The sequence below is a fragment of the Lissotriton vulgaris genome, chromosome 1_1, assembly GCF_964263255.1.
Source record: "Lissotriton vulgaris chromosome 1_1, aLisVul1.2, whole genome shotgun sequence".
NCBI lineage: Eukaryota > Metazoa > Chordata > Amphibia > Caudata > Salamandridae > Lissotriton > Lissotriton vulgaris.
This window is the reverse complement of record NC_141685.1, coordinates 1,621,568,917-1,621,588,937: the sequence shown is the minus strand read 5'-3', so window position 1 is coordinate 1,621,588,937 and position 20,021 is coordinate 1,621,568,917. Positions and strand designations below refer to the sequence as shown.

The 20,021-nt window shown below is 45.3% G+C and overlaps 1 protein-coding gene across 1 annotated transcript in view; it reads right to left on the bottom strand.

Moving 5' to 3' along the window:
• Positions 1-20,021, bottom strand: part of LOC147750914 (arylsulfatase A-like) — a 272,329-nt gene that overhangs the window by 61,045 nt on the left and 191,263 nt on the right. Inside the window, exons 5-7 of the mRNA XM_086937303.1 lie at positions 14,465-14,589; positions 10,840-10,967; positions 8,693-8,795 (exon numbers count right to left, since the gene is read on the bottom strand). Of these exons, the coding sequence (XP_086793429.1) occupies positions 8,693-8,795; positions 10,840-10,967; positions 14,465-14,589 (356 nt within the window). The remainder of the gene's footprint in view (positions 1-8,692; positions 8,796-10,839; positions 10,968-14,464; positions 14,590-20,021) is intronic.

Here is a 20,021-nt window from a genome sequence, read left to right as displayed (position 1 = left end):
GCTAGTAGCAGGCCCATGTCAACCAACCTACGGACCCCTTTGGTATCGGCTTAGAGTAGCCCAACTGAGCCAGTGCTGGCTCTGGTGCAAGGGGCAAATCAATTACCTGTCCTAGCTCTTTGAAGACTAAGTCACAAAATGTAGTTATCACTGGACAGAGCCAGCCAAATGGAAAAAATCAGCCAGTTGTGCACTGCAGCGCTCGCAATCCACCCATCCTGCAGACCGTACCTACATAGTCTCTCTGGGATGTAATAAGCCCTATTTAGATACTTAAAGTGGATCAGTCTGTGTCTACCATTTAATGAAATGCACTTTGTGCTGTCGCAGCAGTATTTCCACATAACGTCATCAATATCCCTACCCAAGTCTCTCTGCCAAGCTAGACGGGCTTTAGTGTAATGATTTTCCCTATAGTTCATGGTCAGCTTATATATTTAAGGCATAGATAGTTATTGTCCATTGCCATACTGTCCATCTTGGAATCCAGCGCCACCTGGGAGCCCGTATAGCCTCGAGGATCTCCAACTTATCCTTCGTCTGTTTGTTCCACTCTGGGGCTATTCTATCACTCTGCCCCTGCTCCACAGCTGCATTGACAGAGATTGTATAATGTAATATTTGGTTGGCCTACGCCCCTCTCTGAGGTTTCACTTTAACCATTGTGTGCCTTGGATGGACCTGTTGCGTTTCTCTATAGTACTGTTGTCACAACCCAACCTACTGGGTTCGGTCAAGCCGGCAGCCAGAGGGCTCCCACTGCTCCCTACACAACACTCCCTAAAGAGGTCTCAGGCAGTGCTTATAGGGGGTCCATGCCCCCTGCGCCTAATCTGCAGCACTCCACACAGCTTCACCTTCCACTGTTCGCTGCCTACACCAGTCTGCCCCTCCAGGTATGGGGAGCACATGAGCCACAGGTGGACGTCCAATGGATAAATCACCTGCTACTTCACTAAACAGTGCAAAAAGCAGTACAAGGTGCCTTCTAGATCAAGCTACGATAAAATGCCACTGTCTCATAAGACCAGCAGCCCTTGCATGGTGCCTCTGTCTCTTCAGCGGATGCCTGTTCCAACCCCGCAGGGCACAGCCACGGCACAACTCCCGCCTCTGGGCTCCCCCTGTCCAGCCACCCAAACGAGGTCTGAGATTCACCCAACCAGGGCAGGTCTCTCCCCAAAGCAGACTGTATAATCAATTAGAGGCCTCCCACTGCAAACAGGCCTCACGTACCTGGAATCTGCGCCCCCTTCAGGGAAGGGAGCTCTGCTCATACCTTCAGCTCCTGGTCTCAGGTCACTTGTGGGAGCTCTCCAGCATTTGATATTGGGCCGCGGGGGCCAGCCCAGTAACTCCAGGCCTCACAGGATCTCTGATTGGCCCTCCCAGTGCAGCACAATGATCCGACCTTGGGCCCATCTCTTCTGAACCTGGCAATTACACAGGGACGCTGGATGACAACAACCGTGGCCTCCACTTCAGGCCGTCTTCTCTCTGGCCAGGTCACAGCTATGCCAACTCTGGCTCAACCGCCTGTGATCATTTCTAATGACTCCTACGTGGACCGCAGATCACAAGGCTCCCCTCCGCACTACTCCCTTGCCAGCTCTCACCGGGAGGCGCTCATCCGACAACTCCTGGCAGGGCCTCTGCTCAGGGCCGACTGTGGTCCGCCATAATGGCCATCCAAGCTGCTCTGTGCCTCCGCCGTACCTAGGTCCCCATGGTCATCCACAACTACTGAGGGGGCAATCCAGAGCTTCACCCCCGGGGCAGCTCTTGTCTCCTCTCTTGGCAGTGCAAGGCAGGTTCCCTCATCTGTGTTTTTCCGATTCATAGTGGCCGAATCACAGGTCAGGCAACTCCGTATCAGGACAAGCCAGGTACCCCTTTGCTACGTTCTCTCATGCCTTTTTAGCAAATGTTTGGGCAGGATTTCCATCTGGAATCACAGGGTATGTCTTTTGCCCTCATGTGTCATTCACAGCTGGATAGGCCGCCGGTCTTGTCAGGATGCTGTAGGATGTATTGAATGGGGCTGGAGCTCTAAAGGAGCATGTCTACTCGGACATCTTGCTAAGCCACGCCCGCGATGGAGGGCATCTTTCGTGTGACTATATGTCATAAAAGGGGAGTTTAAGGCTTGCCAAGGGGTTTTAAATTCCAAGTCAAAGTGGCAGAAAACTGCACACACAGGTAATGCAATGTCAGTCCTGAGACAGGTTTGAAAAGCTACGTGTGTGAGTGGCACAGCCAGTGCTGCAAGCCCACTAGTAGCATCTACATTACAGGCCTTGGGTATATGGAATACCACTTTACAAGGTACTCACAGATAAACTAAATATGCCAATCAGGTATACACCAAAGTCAACAAGTTTTAGGGGAGAAGCACATGCACTTTAGCACTGGTTAGCAGTCCTAAGGCCAACAAAAAGAATTCAGAAAAAAAGGAGGAGGAAGGAAAACAATTTGGGGTACCTGCAAAAGGGCCATTTTAAACAATGGTACACTAGCCATAGCTGTTTTGTCCAAACTGCTAAAACAGATTCAAAATTATTATGGGGCTTCCCCTGCCCTGGATTTTGGGATGAAACTTATTGGCAACTTTGCCACACTAGCCTCAATAATTTTAAGTAACATTAAAAGGGAAGCAGCAGCTTTGACAGTACACCAACACCTCATGCAAGTACTGTAGTGGATCAACAATGTGAACTAACACAAATTATTGCTGAAACCTATACATATATGGGCCGTGAAAATTTGGGAGCCATACTTAATATACCACAAGTATAGAATAATTCTAAAAAGGATAACTCAAGGCAGGTGATAAATAAACACTGGGATAAACAGAAAAATAAAGAAAAAACTAAGTCACGGTGTGGATCTCCCCAGCGGGAGTTCACTTAAAAGCACTGCAATCTGTGCAACTGCAAGACAATTAAACAGCTTGGTAGGTATCAGAATACTTATACAGGTCCTACTCGTTCCCTTCAAGAAGCATCTGAAAAATGCTTAAAGAGAGAGGACGATCAGAGCGCAAATCTGAAGAAAACGTGAAACCAAAAAAGGACTCTAATACTAATCTGACATCATCATAAAAAAGGAAGCAGAACTTCTACAACAAAAGCCTCAATTCAATCAGAGGAAAGTGGCAGGTATTGCCCTCAAATATGCCACACATATTGAGGATGCTGCCGAACAAGTAGAGGGCAATTACACTTGTTTCTGGCTACAAAAGCAAGTAATGATTTTGTTCATGTGGAAACACCATATCAGAGGCTTAGCTTTCCAGAGATATAATATGATTTGAACATCCAAATTGAGAATGATATACCTCACACCATTAAAGTAATTGGAAAAATGTAACACTTGCATACAACTTTCTTTTGTCTGAAAGGGATTTGCCGGCTGAGTTTGTTTGGAAAGTCCCTTCATGAGAAGACATAATTTTACCGTCTTTTTCCGTCCTCGTTCCTGAAAGAGAAAAACATGCGTATGCCACGGAGTGGGCCTTTGCTCAAGCCTGGGATTAAGATTATCAGCCTGATTCATGTACGGGCCGTTTTGCGAGGCTCAAATAGCGAATCATAAGGAATCGCTATTTGAGACTCGCAAAACGGCATTCATGTAGGAATTGCTACTTAAATAGCGATTCCTACATGTTCTTTATTTGCGAGTAGCAATTTGCTACTCGCAAATACTCCCCATTCATTCCTATGGGCCAAGAGGCCCATTGGAATGAATGGGGATTTGCGAGTAGCAATTTGCTACTCGCAACTGAGATAGCGATTTTAAGGGTGACAGGGGTGTCCAAAGGACGCCCTGTAGCACCCCTAAAATGCACTTTTGGACAGGTGTTGCGCACACACATGTCCAAAGGACATGTGTGTGTGCTACATGCAACTTTGAAAAATGCTTTTAAAAGCATTTTTCAGAGTTTTTGCTATTTACCGACAGGTCTGACCTGTCGGTAAATAGCGGCCCCAAAAGTCCAAAATCGCTATTTTGTTGTGTGTCATGAATAGCATTTAAGGAATCTCTATTAGAGATTCCTTAAATGCCATTCCACGCAAATATGCGAATTCTTAAATAGCGATTTTTGCATTTGGTATCATGAATACCAAATGCAAAAATTGCGCTCGCAAAGGGCCAGATTCTGAGAATCTGGCCCTTTGCGAGTGCAATTTAGCTACATGAATCAGGCTGCTAGCCTCTCATATCATACCTATGAGGTCCAGCCCCAAGTACGACCACAATACCCTATTAAACATGAAGCTAAATCCTGAGTTAGAGAAATTCTAACTAAACTTCACTATCAAGGAATGATATGGCCTTGTGTCTCACCAATGAATAATCCTTTCTTTCCAGTAGCAAAACCAAATCATTCATATCGCTTAGACTTAGACTACAGACTACAAACATAGAAACAGTCATACATGCACCTTTGCAGTACAAAATAAACACAACACAGCACTAATGAACAACATTGTGTGCAAAAAATATAAAACAACATTAGGCATCTCAAATGGCTTCTTCTCCGAAAACATACCACCAGAAAGCAGGGATTAAACCGTTTTCACAGCGTTGGGGGTCACAAAAAAGATATTGTCAACTCCCTCAGTGGTATAAGAACAGTTCAAGCTTGTGCTCTGCTCATGGAACACCAATTCTGCCAGAAATTGACAAAGAAGCATTGTACTAAGTCAATGACTTATACCCTATAGATGATGCCAAAAACACACATGTAGCCAGAGTACATTGCTTGTCAGGGGCTTTGCTGAAAATGACTACAAATTCAACTTCTCAAAACCAAACATTGCCTACCTCAGCGTCCTGTTCCTGGGATATGAGTTATCGAATAAAGGCACAAGCTTAGCACCGCATTTCTTAAAGAAATGATAGCCCCCACAACCACCAAATATAATAAAAAAGCACTTTTAAACCACAATATGCCTGTAATCAGTTGGATAATTCACTAGTAGATCCCAGGCCAGTATTTTATAAAGGCAACTTTTTTAATATTGAAGAAGTACTAATGGCCCTTAGCACAGTTGCAAGTGGTAGAGCACCGGGATTAGATGGGGTCCCTGCTGTCGTTTTTCTTACTAATAAAGAGCGTTACAGCAAGTATATTTTGCTTCTTGCTAATGCTGTGGCCTTGGGAGCTCCAGTCCCAGATACATGGCAGGGAGCAGTTATAATAATAATAATCACCACCCCCTTTTCTGAATAGTTTTTAATAAAGGCGACAAATCGCAACCTGGCAATTATAGGCCCATAAACCTCATTAACACCATCCAAAAGGATGGTGGGGAGGATGGTCGTGAATAGGGTGCTTGATTGGGGTGAGGAGACTAGTGCTTTGTCACCCTTCCAGGCAGGGTTTCGAAAGTTTACCAGCACGATAGATCAAGTCTTCCAGTTTATCCTTCTGCAATGGAAGACTGTGTTGCTGGGCAAAGGCAGTCTGTATGCGGCATTTGTCGATTTACGTGCTGCTTTTGGCCTAGTTCCGAGATCTCAGTTATGGGCAGACTTAAAAAATCTGGGCCTACCATCAGATTTGTTAACATTATTGATGAGGTTGCACAAAGCAAACTTTGCCAGGATTCAGTGGGGAGGGCCGGGATCGGTTACCTCCGATTTCCCGGTCCAACAAGGGGTTCGTCAAGGCTGCTCGATGGCACCTATGCTTTTTTCGTTATATATTAATGGTGTTGTCGCGTGCATGTTATCTGCAAACACTGATGCCCCTACCTTAGCTGGCATTAAGACACCAATTTTAATGTTTGCAGATGACACGCTGATTTTATCAAAGACCCCGAGTGGTCTGCAGCATGCCCTATCTATTTCTGAAAAACTTTGTGTGGACCATGGTCTGCAAGTTAACACAGCCAAAACTAAGCTCATGGTTTTTAATCCCCATCGTAGTTTTAAAAATAAGATCATCATGAATGGGCACCCATTAGAGGTGGTCAATGCTTTCACGTATTTAGGGATTTTTGTGGCAAAGGATGGTCACAACACATAGATTTGGCGGTACTAAGGCACCGGCAACTTGCAGGAGCCCTTAATTTGGAGCATAAAAGATCCTTAACTAAGCCAATAAAATTTGTACTAAAGGTGTACGAGGCTAAGGCTCTCAGCTCAGCGCTATATGGCGCTGAACTGTGGGGGTATGAGAAATTGAAGCATTTGATAATATCTGAAAACAAGTTTTTCCGAGGTATCACTAGACTTCCTGTAAGTAGCCCCTTGCTTCCTTTGAGGTATGACCTTGGAAGGAAGTCTATTCTGGATCTAGCAAGGCTCCGTCCGATTTTATATTGGCAGAGGCTCTGGACTACTCCAGAGCTCCTTCATTATGCGGTAGGTTTCCTGGACATTATTAAATCTGATGTTTTTCATAAAGTAAGTTGGCTGAATGAACTTAGAGACAGCTTAGTTGGCCTAGGTTTGCAAATGTTATGGGAAAATCCAGAGACCTCACAATTTCCATCAAAAACGGATATAAAGGAAATGTACTGGGAGACGGTGGCTCTCCGAAATTGGAACGGTGCAGGCTCCTTGACTATGGCCGGAGGTTTCTTAGAGGCAAAACGTATTCCATGTCTAGAGCCCTATTGGGATCTAATTACCAAACCAGGGGACAGGAAGCTTTTTTTCCAACTTAGAGCTGGTTCCCTCCCCCTTAGGTCTTTGACCGGTAGGTGGGGTAACCCAACTAGTAGTAATTGCCCTGTATGCAGTGATCATAAAGGGACTACTGGCCATTTCCTATTTGCCTGCCCGGCCTATGAATCTCCAAGGCGAGCCTTGCTTACCCCTTTGTGTAAGTCCTTAGGTATTACCAGCACTTCTGAAGCTCTAAGAATCAAACGCACTAGCACTTTAACTTTGATTTCAGTAGCAACTGCCAAATATTTAGGTTGGGCATGGGTGGTTAGAATGAAGTTTTTAGATACTGTTTGTTGATTGTAATTGTTTCGTAATGGAACATTAGATTTGTAAGTCAATGTATTATACAAGTACTCATGATTTATATGTCATTTGTAAAGAGCAACTGAGAGGAATTTTACCTTTTGGATTGCGCTTTTAATCTGTTTATAAAGCATATTTCAATCTCATTTTTAAACTTGTATTCTTGAAATATATGGATATCTCAATGCTTTTATGAGTGAACCTCGAATAAAGCTGAATTTGACTTGACAATAAAAAAGCTGCTATTACTTTTGGGCTTTCTCTGAGTTACTTGAACATGAAATACCTTTAAAAAGCAAGAGACAAGATATGTTTGGCGAAACAGGAACAGTTTGTTTAATTAAACAACACGGCCGGGAGAACAGTTACAGGCACAGGGTCTGAGGACTGTCTCAATTTACAATCGATCTGCGACTTTCTTATATACAGTTCATTGTAGATAGTAAAGATTTCTGGTGATCCTTGAAAGGTGAGGAATGTGAGTTGCTGCATTTTGAGTCACAAATTAACCGGATAATGGATAATACAGGTGGGCCTTGATCTTGCATGGACACAATGTGGTCAATGGGTAACATGTCCAGATGTACGACATGTGGAGCACGTAATCACTGCGTGTGCGGTGTCCTGATTGGCTGTATGTTCCTAACTCATGTGGCATCTGAGTTTATGGTGTTTTAGGAGTACGCGTTCCGTCTCCCCCATGTGTGCTTCATTGGGGCCAATATCTCACGATCACTGTAGTGTCACTGCATCTATCTGTGGAATTGATTTAAGGTTTCCTGTCTGTGTGTTTGCCTGCTGGCTGTGTGCCACCCCATCTGTGACTTATCAACCAATAACCTTGAGCCTAGGTCTCAGTGCTTGCTAACTATGTATTTGAGGAGATTCACAACGGGTGAATTTGTTAACAAACACGTGATTTTGATCCCATAAATGAATGTATAATTTTTCATATCAGATTCAGAATCAACTTTAACCATATTAGCATCAGCTTTTGTGCAACATACATACCAGATACCAGACTTTGCGCAGCAGTTGAAAATGTTTCATGATTTATTTCATCCTAATTTCTTAAGCGCACATTGGACACCAAAACATACACAGATTCTGAGACCATTGCAAACTGACATGTTTGCATCAAAACATTCACAAACCTATTAAGGCCACAGATTTGGTCATCCCATTCAACAGGCTACATGAATAGTCCTGCCAACTCCCCTCTCTGACTGCCAAGTAATTTCCCCCTCCCACATTTTAACCTCACAAATTCATGCAATGCTCACCAAGCTGTTCTGCCTCAGCCATCTTACCTTTTGCTAATCACAGATATCTCACGCTTCCTACTCACCAGCATGTGCTCATCCTTCCTCAGTTGCAACTTGCTATAATTCTCTCTAATCCCTTCACAAACCTTTTTTCCTCCACATCACCATAATTGCTTAAAAACCATCAACTGCGCCACATGCTCTCACACTTCCCTAACGATCTTGCGCTCTCATACCCTCCAAGTCACCTTGCATGCTCTCAATCTATCTCCAGTTACTGTACTGTCCCATTCACCCTGCAGTTGACACATATTTATATTTCCACCCAGTTGTGTACTCTCATTCTCCTCTACTAAATCTCATTCTGCTCTGGGAGACCCAACCTCTCATTGTCCTCAGCAAGTCACTTCTACTTTCCTTGACGCATCTGGACACCAACATACCTTGTGTGAAGAAATGTGCTTTGTATTTGCCATAGCGCACCGCAAAGACCCCCTGTGTCTCCTCTGCGTTTACTGGGTAGAAGAACATAGACTTCCTCTCACTCTGAAAAAGGAGAAGGCACAGCAAACGCATAGTAAACACCAGTTAAGAACAGCACCACTAACAGCAAGGATGGTGAAAGCAATAAATGGCAAAATACTGCAATTACAGCAAAGGTCTTTCTGCAGGCGAAAGATGCCTGAGAGTTCCACATTTGTAGCGCTGAAAAAAGGGGTGCAAAAAATCAACCAAGCAGTCCAGGCAGAATGCGTGGAACACTGTTGCTCCTGTATTTTTTTTAATTGTTTCTTGGCACAATGAGCCCACTGTTCGTCAAAGTAGATTGTTTTGTGAACATAATTTTGACATTCATCTATTGACTTCCAATGTGCTCTGGGAATTGCTAGGGGAGAACACTGAAATATGTTAGGATCTCGGGAAAAGGCAAGTATGATCTGCCCAAAAGAAGAGGGCCTCCTTCTAATACAAGTAAAGCTGGGGCACCTGTGCAGGTTGTCTTTCAAGTCATTCATGCTGCCAGAATGTCTGGCTGGATGTTGGTGTGGTGGTACATCCTCTGCGGGGCCCTGTGTTGTTGCTTATGTATTCCACATGCTCTCTGAGCCCTGTGTTTCATCAACGCCCTACATATCATCTCACCATCAAAGGAAGGTAGCACTACATATCATCTCACCATCAAAGGAAGGTAGCAGTAGTTCCGAGAAACAGGAGAGCGCGGACAGACAAACATCTCTGGGACTAAGCAGTAAAAGGAGTGAGTGCACAAGAGAGGGCTGTGTGTCATAGATGAGCATTGGTGCCTGCAAATGATGTCCCCCACCGGCTCCATGATTACTTGTGTGATGAAAAAAGTAGTAATGGCAAAAGAAGAGATGATAAATCAGTTCTAATGGTTGCTAGGCATCCTACAAACACTTCACAAACTGGATGGAGCACACAAATCCACATAAATCAATACTGAGTCTGGCTAATAGTTTAGAATGTCTCAGAGACTTCATGCTAACATTATTCATTTTTCTGAGGTCTTGCCATACGTAATATTTGGTCCTCAGGAGAAGACGTATTGCTAAGGTATATGTGCTAGGCCAGTCTGTGTAATAATTGGCTTTGCCAGATACCACCCTTATCAGTAGTGGCTTGTAGTGGGAGTGTTGCCGGGCCATGGGGCAGGAAAGGCGGAGGAGGGGCAGGATGGAGGGTAGTAAACTCCGGCATACGGCCGACTGGAGGTAAATACATAATTAAATAAATAAAACGAATTGCATTGCGCGTGCTGCAATGCCACTACAAGCCACTACTGACCCTAATACTCATGTCAATGTAAATAGAAACCTCTATTAAACGCCTGCAGCCATATCTCTTTCATAGTGTACAGCATGCTATTGCTAAAACCTTGTTTCATCAATTCTGAAAAGTATTGATTAAGACTTTACATTATTTCATGAAAACCTGAAAAAAGCCGACCATTTTGATTGTGAAAGGCCCTTGCTCATGTTAATATCTTAGGACAGGGATTTTTGGAAGTGGTCTTGCTTGTTTTCTATATTAGGGTCTACAGACACAAAAACTATTGCATGATACCTCACTAATAATGCAGTTTACGGGGTTAGTTTCACACTGTAATACATTTTTAGGGTATGTGATTTGCACCCTGGTTATTCGTCAAGCCTCTATAATCAATTCCTCTAAAATCTTGTGTATGTTTGCAATTTTGTGCGTAGTAAACTCAGTGGCTGGGCAGCCATTTCTTGAATGTTACTGGTGTGCATTGCTGAGTTCTGAGTTCACAGCCCACAGCACCTTCCTGAGTCCGTCCTCGACAGCTCAACCTCTCTATCATAAGAGTCAAGTGTTAAAAGGGGTGCTTTGTTTGAGGTTCCCCAAAACACCAGAGTTAGAAGGTCCCCAACGGTACAGTTAGGGTTCAGGAACTTCAGATTACCTTGTTACTCCCCAGACCAGATTACGCATGTAGAAACCGAGAGCGAATTGGTGAACACTAAAGGATTATGTTAAAAAAGGAGGCCAGCACATCAGGTCTGACAATGTACAAGAGCAAGAAGCTGTGGTTCACGGAATGACTTACATGTCCACCCTTCAAGAGCACATTAGAAATGTCATATCCATCCAAGGTGACGTTGGGTTTAGATGCTCCAGTCAGCGTGACAATGGTCGGCAGGAGATCCAAAGTACTGGCCAGCTCATGGGTCACTCCTAGGGATGATGAAGTAGAACACTCAGTTAGAGAAAAGCACTTTTGTTCAGGGGCTTGGAGATACTTTCCATGTTTAGACCCAGGACATCTCCCCACTGAACTCAGAGTCAGACGACGCTGCTATTGATGAGGAAATCAATTTACTCCATACTACGCCCATGCCCCATCCCCCTCCATAACCCTCAAAATATATCATGTGGAGCCCATAGAGTTTCTGGCCTGGTAGCAGCTGCCTATCAAATGTCTATTCCATTATCTTCTATCTGGACTGAAATTGTCTCCACTACTGCTCAGAGCTCAAGTCTTATAAACTGTAATCCCTTCATCAGAGACACAACAATAGAGTCCTCTGGACTTCAGGGAACAGCTAGAGGGTCAAATATAGTTTGAGCTTCTCAATCTGCCATTACCCATCTTCATGTTCTATGTGACACTGCAATGCTCAGTATCTCAACCGGTGTGCCATAGTCTCTACATTGCAGAATGCCCCATACTTATCACCTTCATTATATGTGGACATATTAAGAAAATGCATTATACTAAAATAAATATGTCAGTTTTGGCCAAGAGGCAATGGCAAGCTCTTAATCCCATCTCTAAATGGGATTCACTTACCATACAATGTTAGGGCCTGATTAGACGTTTGGCGGTCTTGGAGCTGGCCGCCACGCCAACACCTGTTTCCAAGACCTCTAAACCCGTATGCAGATCGCCTGTCTTATTCCGAGTAGAAACCTGACGGGCAGTTCTGCAGCAGCAGTCCCACAGCAGTGCCTTTCAAAGGCTTATATGGGAGCCTTAGAAAGGCAGCGCTGTGCGACTGCCACAGCGCATTCACCGGGCCATTTGTCGTGCCCGAGCGGCTTTTTATGCCGAGGAATTCCGGAACAGCACGAACCCGTCGAAGGCCATCTTTAAGGCGGTTAAAGATCTTATGTCTAAGCGGTCTACCTCTACGGCTGAGAGCTCTGTCACACACTGTGAATCCCTCGCTTCCTATTTCTTGGGAAAAGTCCAGGCTATATATCGGACTTTCCCTTGTACTGGTAATGTGCCGGGTAGCCCCAAGGAGACACTTCACCAGATCACTTTGCTCTCGTTTCCCCCTCTCACCCTGGAAGGGTTTGACAAACTTGCTACGCAAGTTAAGTCTGGGTCTCCATCTGATCCAGTGAGGCCTGCCCTCTTTCGAGACCAGACCTTTTTGGGACGCTTGGCTATATGCTCCCTTGTCAATCTCTCCCTAGAGACGGGGGTTGTCCCTACTAGCTGGAAGCAGGCGGTGGTGTCTCCGATCATTAAAAAACCCTCCCTCGACCCGTCTAAGCCGGAAAGCTATCGTCCCATCTCGCTGCTACCCTGGCCAGCTAAGCTGACAGAGGCCCATGTCAATCTTGCCCTGTCTGAACATCTAGCCCGGTCCAATGCCCTCGATCCCACACAGAATGGCTTCCGTGCTGGCCACAGTACGGAGACTGCCCTTCTTGTGATGGTGGAACATCTCCGTGCGAGGTTGGATGCTGGTCAGACGGCGGCGCTGATTTTGTTAGACCTCAGCGCCGCCTTCGATACTGTATCGCACAGCATCCTCCTTCAGCGGCTCGAGGAGATCGGTATCGGTGGTCAGGCGCTGCAGTGGTTCCGCTCCTTCCTAGCCAACCGCTCCTTCTGTGTTGCCATCCCTCCCTTCAAGTCCAGGTTCCAGCCTCTGGCCATGGGGGTTCCGCAGGGGTCCTCACTGAGCCCCACGTTGTTCAACCTTTACGTGAGACCGCTGGCTGATGTCGCTAGGCAGTGGGGCCTAACTTTGGTCTCATATGCCGACGACACACAGCTGGCGGTTACTCTCAGTGGGGATGCGGAACAGGATGCCCCCAGGTTTCAGTCTGGACTGAAGGCGGTGGCCAGCTGGTTGACAGGTAACTGTCTCCAGCTTAATGCCACAAAAACAGAGGTTATGGTTGTCGGGAAGGGAGTGGAGCTCTGGGGCGATCAGTGGTGGCCTTCGGAGCTGGGCCCCACTCCGACCCCGGTGTCGAAGGTGAAGAACCTAGGGGTCTGGTTAGACGCTGGTCTCACATTCATAGGGCACACCAAAAAAATTGCAGCCTGTTGCTTTGGACTCTTAAGAGGTTTAAGGCCAGTGCTTAAGTTCTTCGATGCCCCTACCAGACAGCTTGTGGTCCAGGCAACCATCATCTCCCGTCTGGACTACGCTAGCTCTCTGCTGGCTGGGGCTAACCAGGCTGAGTTAACCCGTCTGCAGCGGGTGCAAAACGCCGCGGCGAGAGCCATTGTCGGCCTACCCAGGTTTTGCCCGGTGTCTCATGTCCTTCGCTCCCTGCACTGGCTCCCGGTCAGGAAGCGTATTCTTTTCAAGGTCTTGTGTCTGACCTTTAAAATCCTAAGAGGCATAGGCCCTGAGATTTTGGCCAACTCCATTTCCTTCTATGTCCCTACCCGCAACCTTCGATCTCAAGGTCAGGCCCTTGCTGTTGTCCCCAGATTTAGGCTCAGCAGGATGGGGGGGTCGTTCCTTTAGGGTGAAAGCTGCGTTAACCTGGAACACCCTCCCAGTCGAAATTCGGCTGCTTGAGGACCTGTTGTCTTTCCGTAGAGCCATAAAGACCTTTTTGTTTTAGCCTTCCTGTTTTAGCCTGTTCTAGCCTTCCTTCTGTGGCATTATCTCCTTGTTGTGTTGTGTTGCTCCGTGTCCCTGCGCCGGGATGCTCCTTCGCTGGAGTCGCTGTGCGCATAATAAATTGTTATAACATAACATAACATAACATGGCATGGACTGTGCAGTGCATGCTGTGGTAGAGCTGGGGGTGCACACGTACCAGGTAGGGGGCACACAAATGCCCCCCTGCTTACACCCCCATGCAGAGAGGCATCAGGGGGCCCTGTAGCGCCCCCTTATTTTCCTCACTGCCACACTTTCCATGGCAGGCTCACCACCATGAAAACTGTGGCCGTGAGGAAACTCATAATATGGTTGTTGGTGCCGCATCGGCACTGCCAACATATTAGAGCCTCATACTGTTGCAAAACTGCTGAGGAATCAGGAATCCCCGATGGTAGCAGCGCTCTCATGGAGGTCTGACGATCAAAGTCGTAATACGGTGGTCAGCCCGCTGGTGCAGCAGTAGCCGCACTGCCACAGCGGCTTTGGCGGTCCATCAGACTGCCAAACTCAAAATTAGGCCCTTAGTCTGTATTGCACCTGGACATGGCATTCCCAGCCAAAGATTATTGGCTCTCCTAAAACAGTAATATATAGAGTTGCACAGTACTGTAACTGACTAACAGGGAATGTTGAGCCTATTCAGCTCACCTCTGAGAAGGCAGCACTTGCCTCACAGAAGACTCTGTTTAAAGCATTACACTTTAGTGTACATGCTGGTATCTGTCCTGGCCAATAGCAGGCTTCTTATTATCCAGATCATTACTTCCCATCTGTACAGAATACTATATATGGCATGATATGATGCTGTACCTGGAGCTATGTGTCCTGGCCAGTAGGCAATGGCGGGCTCTCTCATTCCACCCTCATAGGTCGTCCCTTTACCACACTTCAGTAGGCCTGAGCTCCCACCATCGAACTCAAGTGTTGTTTGAGGGCTTGAGTGAAAAAGAAAATAAAACAGTTAATTGGCAGTCCAGCACCCAAAACCTGCTTTTTAACAGCTGTAAGAAATGTACTTATTACATGCTCCATGCCTCAGGGCGGTGTGTTTCAGAAGGCACAATGAAAACAAGCAGTATCAAAGTTTTGGCAAGAAAACTGGAGTTTCTATCGGACAAGCGATGGTCTTTAAAACAATAACATTTTGAGGCACTTCCTAATGTTTAGAAGTAATTCTCTCTACACCGTCCAAAGTGCCCCTCTCAGATGCTACACCTGGACCAACCATAACCTTAGCTCAATAAATGAGCACTTCCTGCCACTAAAGCACCCCTACGTGAATGAGTCCCTGAAAGGAACCTAGACATCTTCACACCATTATAGAGCACCTTTTCAATGATATAGATACTGGTTTCTGGATTGAACACCACTGCATCACACCAAGAAGGACTAACCTCTGAGGCAATCCCATGTTTTGCCTAGTCCTTGGGAACCCTGAACCCAACAGAAGCACATTATACAAAAGTATATTTATTTTGCGCCCCATTCTGAAACTACCAGTAAGGAAACTATCGCTTTTCTGGCAGGGTTGGTGTTCTTATGACACACATCAGCTATTGTTTCTGAACGAACAAAGAGCTTTAAGGAGTCAGGTGGGATGACTGTTTCAACAGAAACTGGAGAAAGTGTATTAACGCCTGCAATCTTTTTATTGTACTGCTCTACAGTAGCCTCCATTACAGATATCCCATCAGTTTCATGTATCAGAAGCATTCAAAGTATTTTGGGTGACATGATAATATGGGCTGGAGGACCTTGGGCCAAACATAAGGGCAAGAATGTGCAGTACGTTGCTGACAGTGGAACTTGTTGTTGACCAGCCATTGAGATTGCCCAAATTGCCCTTGTCCATCTGGGACCAAGAGAGAATTGGATGTCAAGAAATGTGGAAGTAATTCTTGCTCCAAAATATAGAATTTCAGCTTTGTGTAACTAAAATGCTAATTCTTGACTATTATAACTTGTAACTCACATGTTTTCTGCTTATTCTAACTCTTCCCACGAGATATGCCCATTTTTGAGGTGAGAGAAAATGTGCCTGGGCACCTAAGGTGTAAATTTGGCAAAACTAGCTTGCTTACCTGAACCACTATACATTATTGTTACATAGGAAGACTCTCTACAAGCTCTATCAAGAACTCATTTATGTACCCACTTGTATTCTTGCTGAACAGTGAGTCTTGCAATGAATACTAGAAACAGTTTGTCATAGGGTATTTAGCTGCATAGCTGTACCAGGTCTTCAGTTTGCTTATGAGTGACATTTACTGTGCCTATGTGTTACACTTCTATGCATTGAGTGACACTTTGAGTGACACTTTATTGCGGGTTCAACAGACAAGCAATGTGAGACCGGGTTCAACAGACAAGCAATATGAGAAATCCCCATATTCTGTAGCGTAATTGCCTATAAATAGTCCTACAGCAGATGCAATAACCCTCCAATATTTTTCCTTTTTGAGGTCTCGGCCCTAATCAGGGCGCATGACGCGGACACCAGCACTAAAATGCGTTGGTCTAACCACTAATGTGTGGTACTTGACAGGGCTGTACTGAAAGCTTGGCTGCTGTCAGGGAGCTTGCGTACATTACAGCTGTAGGTGGATCCCTTTGTTTGTTCACTCTGTAACTCATACTGTTACATTTTTTAAATAAATATTTGTCAGACCCTATCTAAACATAAGACAGTTTCCTTTGACATCTTCCATTTATCTGCTAAAGGAGAGACTGGATCCCCATACTGCCAACACCCAACCACCAGGATATTCAGACTTTTGCAGCTTAGAGAGCAGATGCAATATTTCACTTCTCTTTTCGCCCTCTAATTTCAATCCTGCTTTAAACTGTAGTATGCCGAAAGCTGGAAGGCAGAAGTCAAAGCCGGAGAGTATTTTGATGGGTGGGACATGTCATCAACAGATGGTAGAACATAAAATTGACATAAAGTTAAGTAGAAATTCATTATTCTGACATGTCGGAAGGAAGGATTGTACTACTGAATATCGACGACTAGTATTGAGGTACAATAATATTGAGGACAGAATATTGAGGGACCAATTTCGAAATGTAAGAGCAAATAGTGATTTACTATACCTAATTCCACATCGGCGTACCTTTCAGATATATGTTCAGCGTAGGTACATACATGTGGAGCTGGGTATAGAAAATCTAGGCATACCTAACTTTCGATATTTATTTGGATATGTTGCCCTTGATATTGTGTCCCATTGAATCATTGGTAAGTAGCACTGCTGCTACACATAATAAGGAAAGGAACAAGAATGCGAGGTTCTAGGTTAGTCGTTATTGAGTTAGATGGTTAGTCCTTACTCAGAAAAAATGTAGGCTTCATTTTTCACCTAATCAGTCTGAGTTACCCTAAAAAGTGAGCAATGCGGCCTAGCAGTTACCCTTCTTCTGTCTGGAGAATGGGGAAGGAACACAATTCTTTCTGAAAGAAACAGATGATAAACGTACAACTGAACGAAATGAGATACATTTCATCACTGCTATTGATTCATATTTGGTAGTTTAATAAGTCAGTTTTAACAGTTCAGAAACCACAAAACATACTTTGAGAAAGAACTTGACTGTGATCAAGTGGGCAGATGTAGCTATTCCTAGCACGTCTGCTTTATAAGAGAAGAATGTCATTCCAGGAAAGCAGCTTTTACATATAAATCAGAATCCATCTTGCTGTTTTGTGGTGTCCACACTTATTACTGAGCTATTTACATTTGGGCATTGTTTTCTGATGGAACATAATCACACTTGTCCTCAAAGCCCTGCACTGGTTGCCAGTCACAAGAAAACTGTTCCGCTACCACTCCATCCTCTTATAATGGAACCTATCCGATGCAGTCACAAGGAACACAAAAACAGGCTGTCCAGTTCAACTAATGTAGAGTGCCACCTTTTCGATACACGAGAAAATACCTGACAAGGCATAAAGACAGTTTCTATAGTAAAAATATAAGGGATACCTTTTATACTTCACAGCTTCTCTACGCTTCGTAGAAGCGCCCAAGAAACTCACATAGAAAATGATATGTAGCAAATTTGGGGTTAACTGAAAATAAGTTGACACGGGGAAAACAAACTGACATCCTGTAACTCACTGAGGAATGTCCCGAATGATAAATCCAGCAATGGGCAGAATGCTTACGGTGAATCTCCCAAAAATAGAACCCAGCGTTGCAGGTAACCAGCGTCATGTTAGAATGGAAATCAAGGGCCTGATGTAGGTAAAATAGAAATACCGAATTCTTAATACCGAATTTTACCGAATCGGTATTAAGAAATCGGTATTTCCGATGTAGATAAAAAATCATAAAAAATACTGAATGGGTAATAATCGGTTACATTGACTGATTCCTTAATACCGATTGGTATTACCTTTTCCTAAATACTGATTTGGGAAATTACGAATCGGTAATTAAAAAAAACAGCAATTGAAGATTCAGCCAATCCTGGGCATCCACTTCACCTCCCAACCAGGAAAAGGCCACAACCAAGCAGCTGCACTGAATCAGAATCTGCTGGAGAGGCAGGGAGTGCAGAGGAGAACACAGGAGCAACTGAAAGAACTTTTACTGATACAAACTGCAGAATGGCCAATAAGGAGAGTGAAAATGAAGGCGCAGAAATGAAAAGAAAAATCAAATTTAGTGAAAGGGATCTGGAGGTCCTGATTGAGGAGGTGGCAAGAGAACACACAAAGCTGTTTGGGAAAAAGTCACTGCAAGTGCCAGATTCCCATAAGAAAAAAATATGGCTTGAAATACAGGACAATGTAAATGCCATTGGAGTGACCCACCGTGAAATAGACGTACTCATGAAGAAGTGGTATGACGTCAGGAGCCTGGCAAAGAAGAAGATGGCTGAAAGGAAAAAACAAGCCAGCCTGACAGGTGGAGGAAGAAATAGAGCACCTGCACTGACTGCTTTGGAACTGCTGGTGGAGTCCAACATTGAGCCTGAAAGTGTCAGCGGGATCGGGGATGCAGACAGCTCAGCCAGAGCTGGCAGCAAACAAGGTAAGATGCATGCACACCAAGCTGCGCTCCCCACTCCCTGGCACCATTCCCCAATGAGGCAGTGTAAATCCCACTCCAGTACATGTTTTAGTAAACTCCAGTAATGCATTATGGGAGATGTAGTAAGTGTAACACCTTTCATAACAGTCATCCCACTGAACACAAAGGCATGTGCCACACATCAGTGATAAGCAAGCAGAGGACAGTCAGATAGATTGGCAGACATGAAAATGTATTCTATTTGAAATGAGCTAATGTACAATTTGTCTCCACAGGCGAGACAATGCGCAGGTCTGCACATGTCAAGGCAGGAAAGGCACCCCGGAGGGAGAGAACGGAGGAGGCCATTTCAACTGCAGGTCACACCACACCACCACCACCGGCATCAACACCACCACCGGCATCAACACCACCACCTGTAACAACAACACCACCACCTGTATCACCAGCAGCGTCACCACCGGCATTACCGAAACCCAGGAGGCATGCAGTTGCCAGACTCCAAGAGATGTAGTTGTCCATGGAAGACTGAAGGGGTGGAGAACAGTCAACGGTGCCCGTGGATGGCAATAATGCAGAATCACAGTTCCCCACAGAGCGATCACACACAGGTGCCAGACGCCGCCGGGCTAGGGAACCCAGTCCACCTTTGCAGGGTGAGGAGCATGATGTGTTTGCAGGTCTGGAGGTGAACATGTTAAAGGTCCAGCACCTGCAAGGGAAAGCAATACAAAAAGTTCAGTGGCAGATGAGACATGCGACAGCAAACATGCAGAATATAGAGAATGGCATCTGCTCTATGAACACAACACTGGCTGATGGCATGGGGGACATGGCTGACGGCATGAGGGACATGTCCCAATCAGTGAGGCTGCTGTGCAACAAGCTTGATGAGGAATGGATGGCACGGCGCAGGCAGAGGCAGAAAATGGAGAAGTATACCAAGGCGGTGAACTTCCTCAACACTGCCACTTCTCTGCTCTGCAGGTGCTCTGTGGCCATGCAGGAAGGGATGGCACACTGCAGCTGTGATGTGTCAAGGGGGCTTGTGACAGTGACCACTGCACTTGAAGTGCTCCTAAATAATCAGGTTGCCAATACTGGTGCAGGTGATGTGGGGGACAGTGAGCAGACAACAAGTGGCAGCAGTGTAACGCTCCCTGCAACTGCGTTCAGGAGGAGCAGCAGACGTCAAGGTGCTGGCACTGGATTGATTGCCAGTGACGACAGTCATCAAAGGGAATGCAGCAGTGTTGTGCATGGCCGCAGGAGGTAATGCAAGCCACACTTAGTCTAGCTAACTGGGTGACTTAACCCATGACATCTTTGGA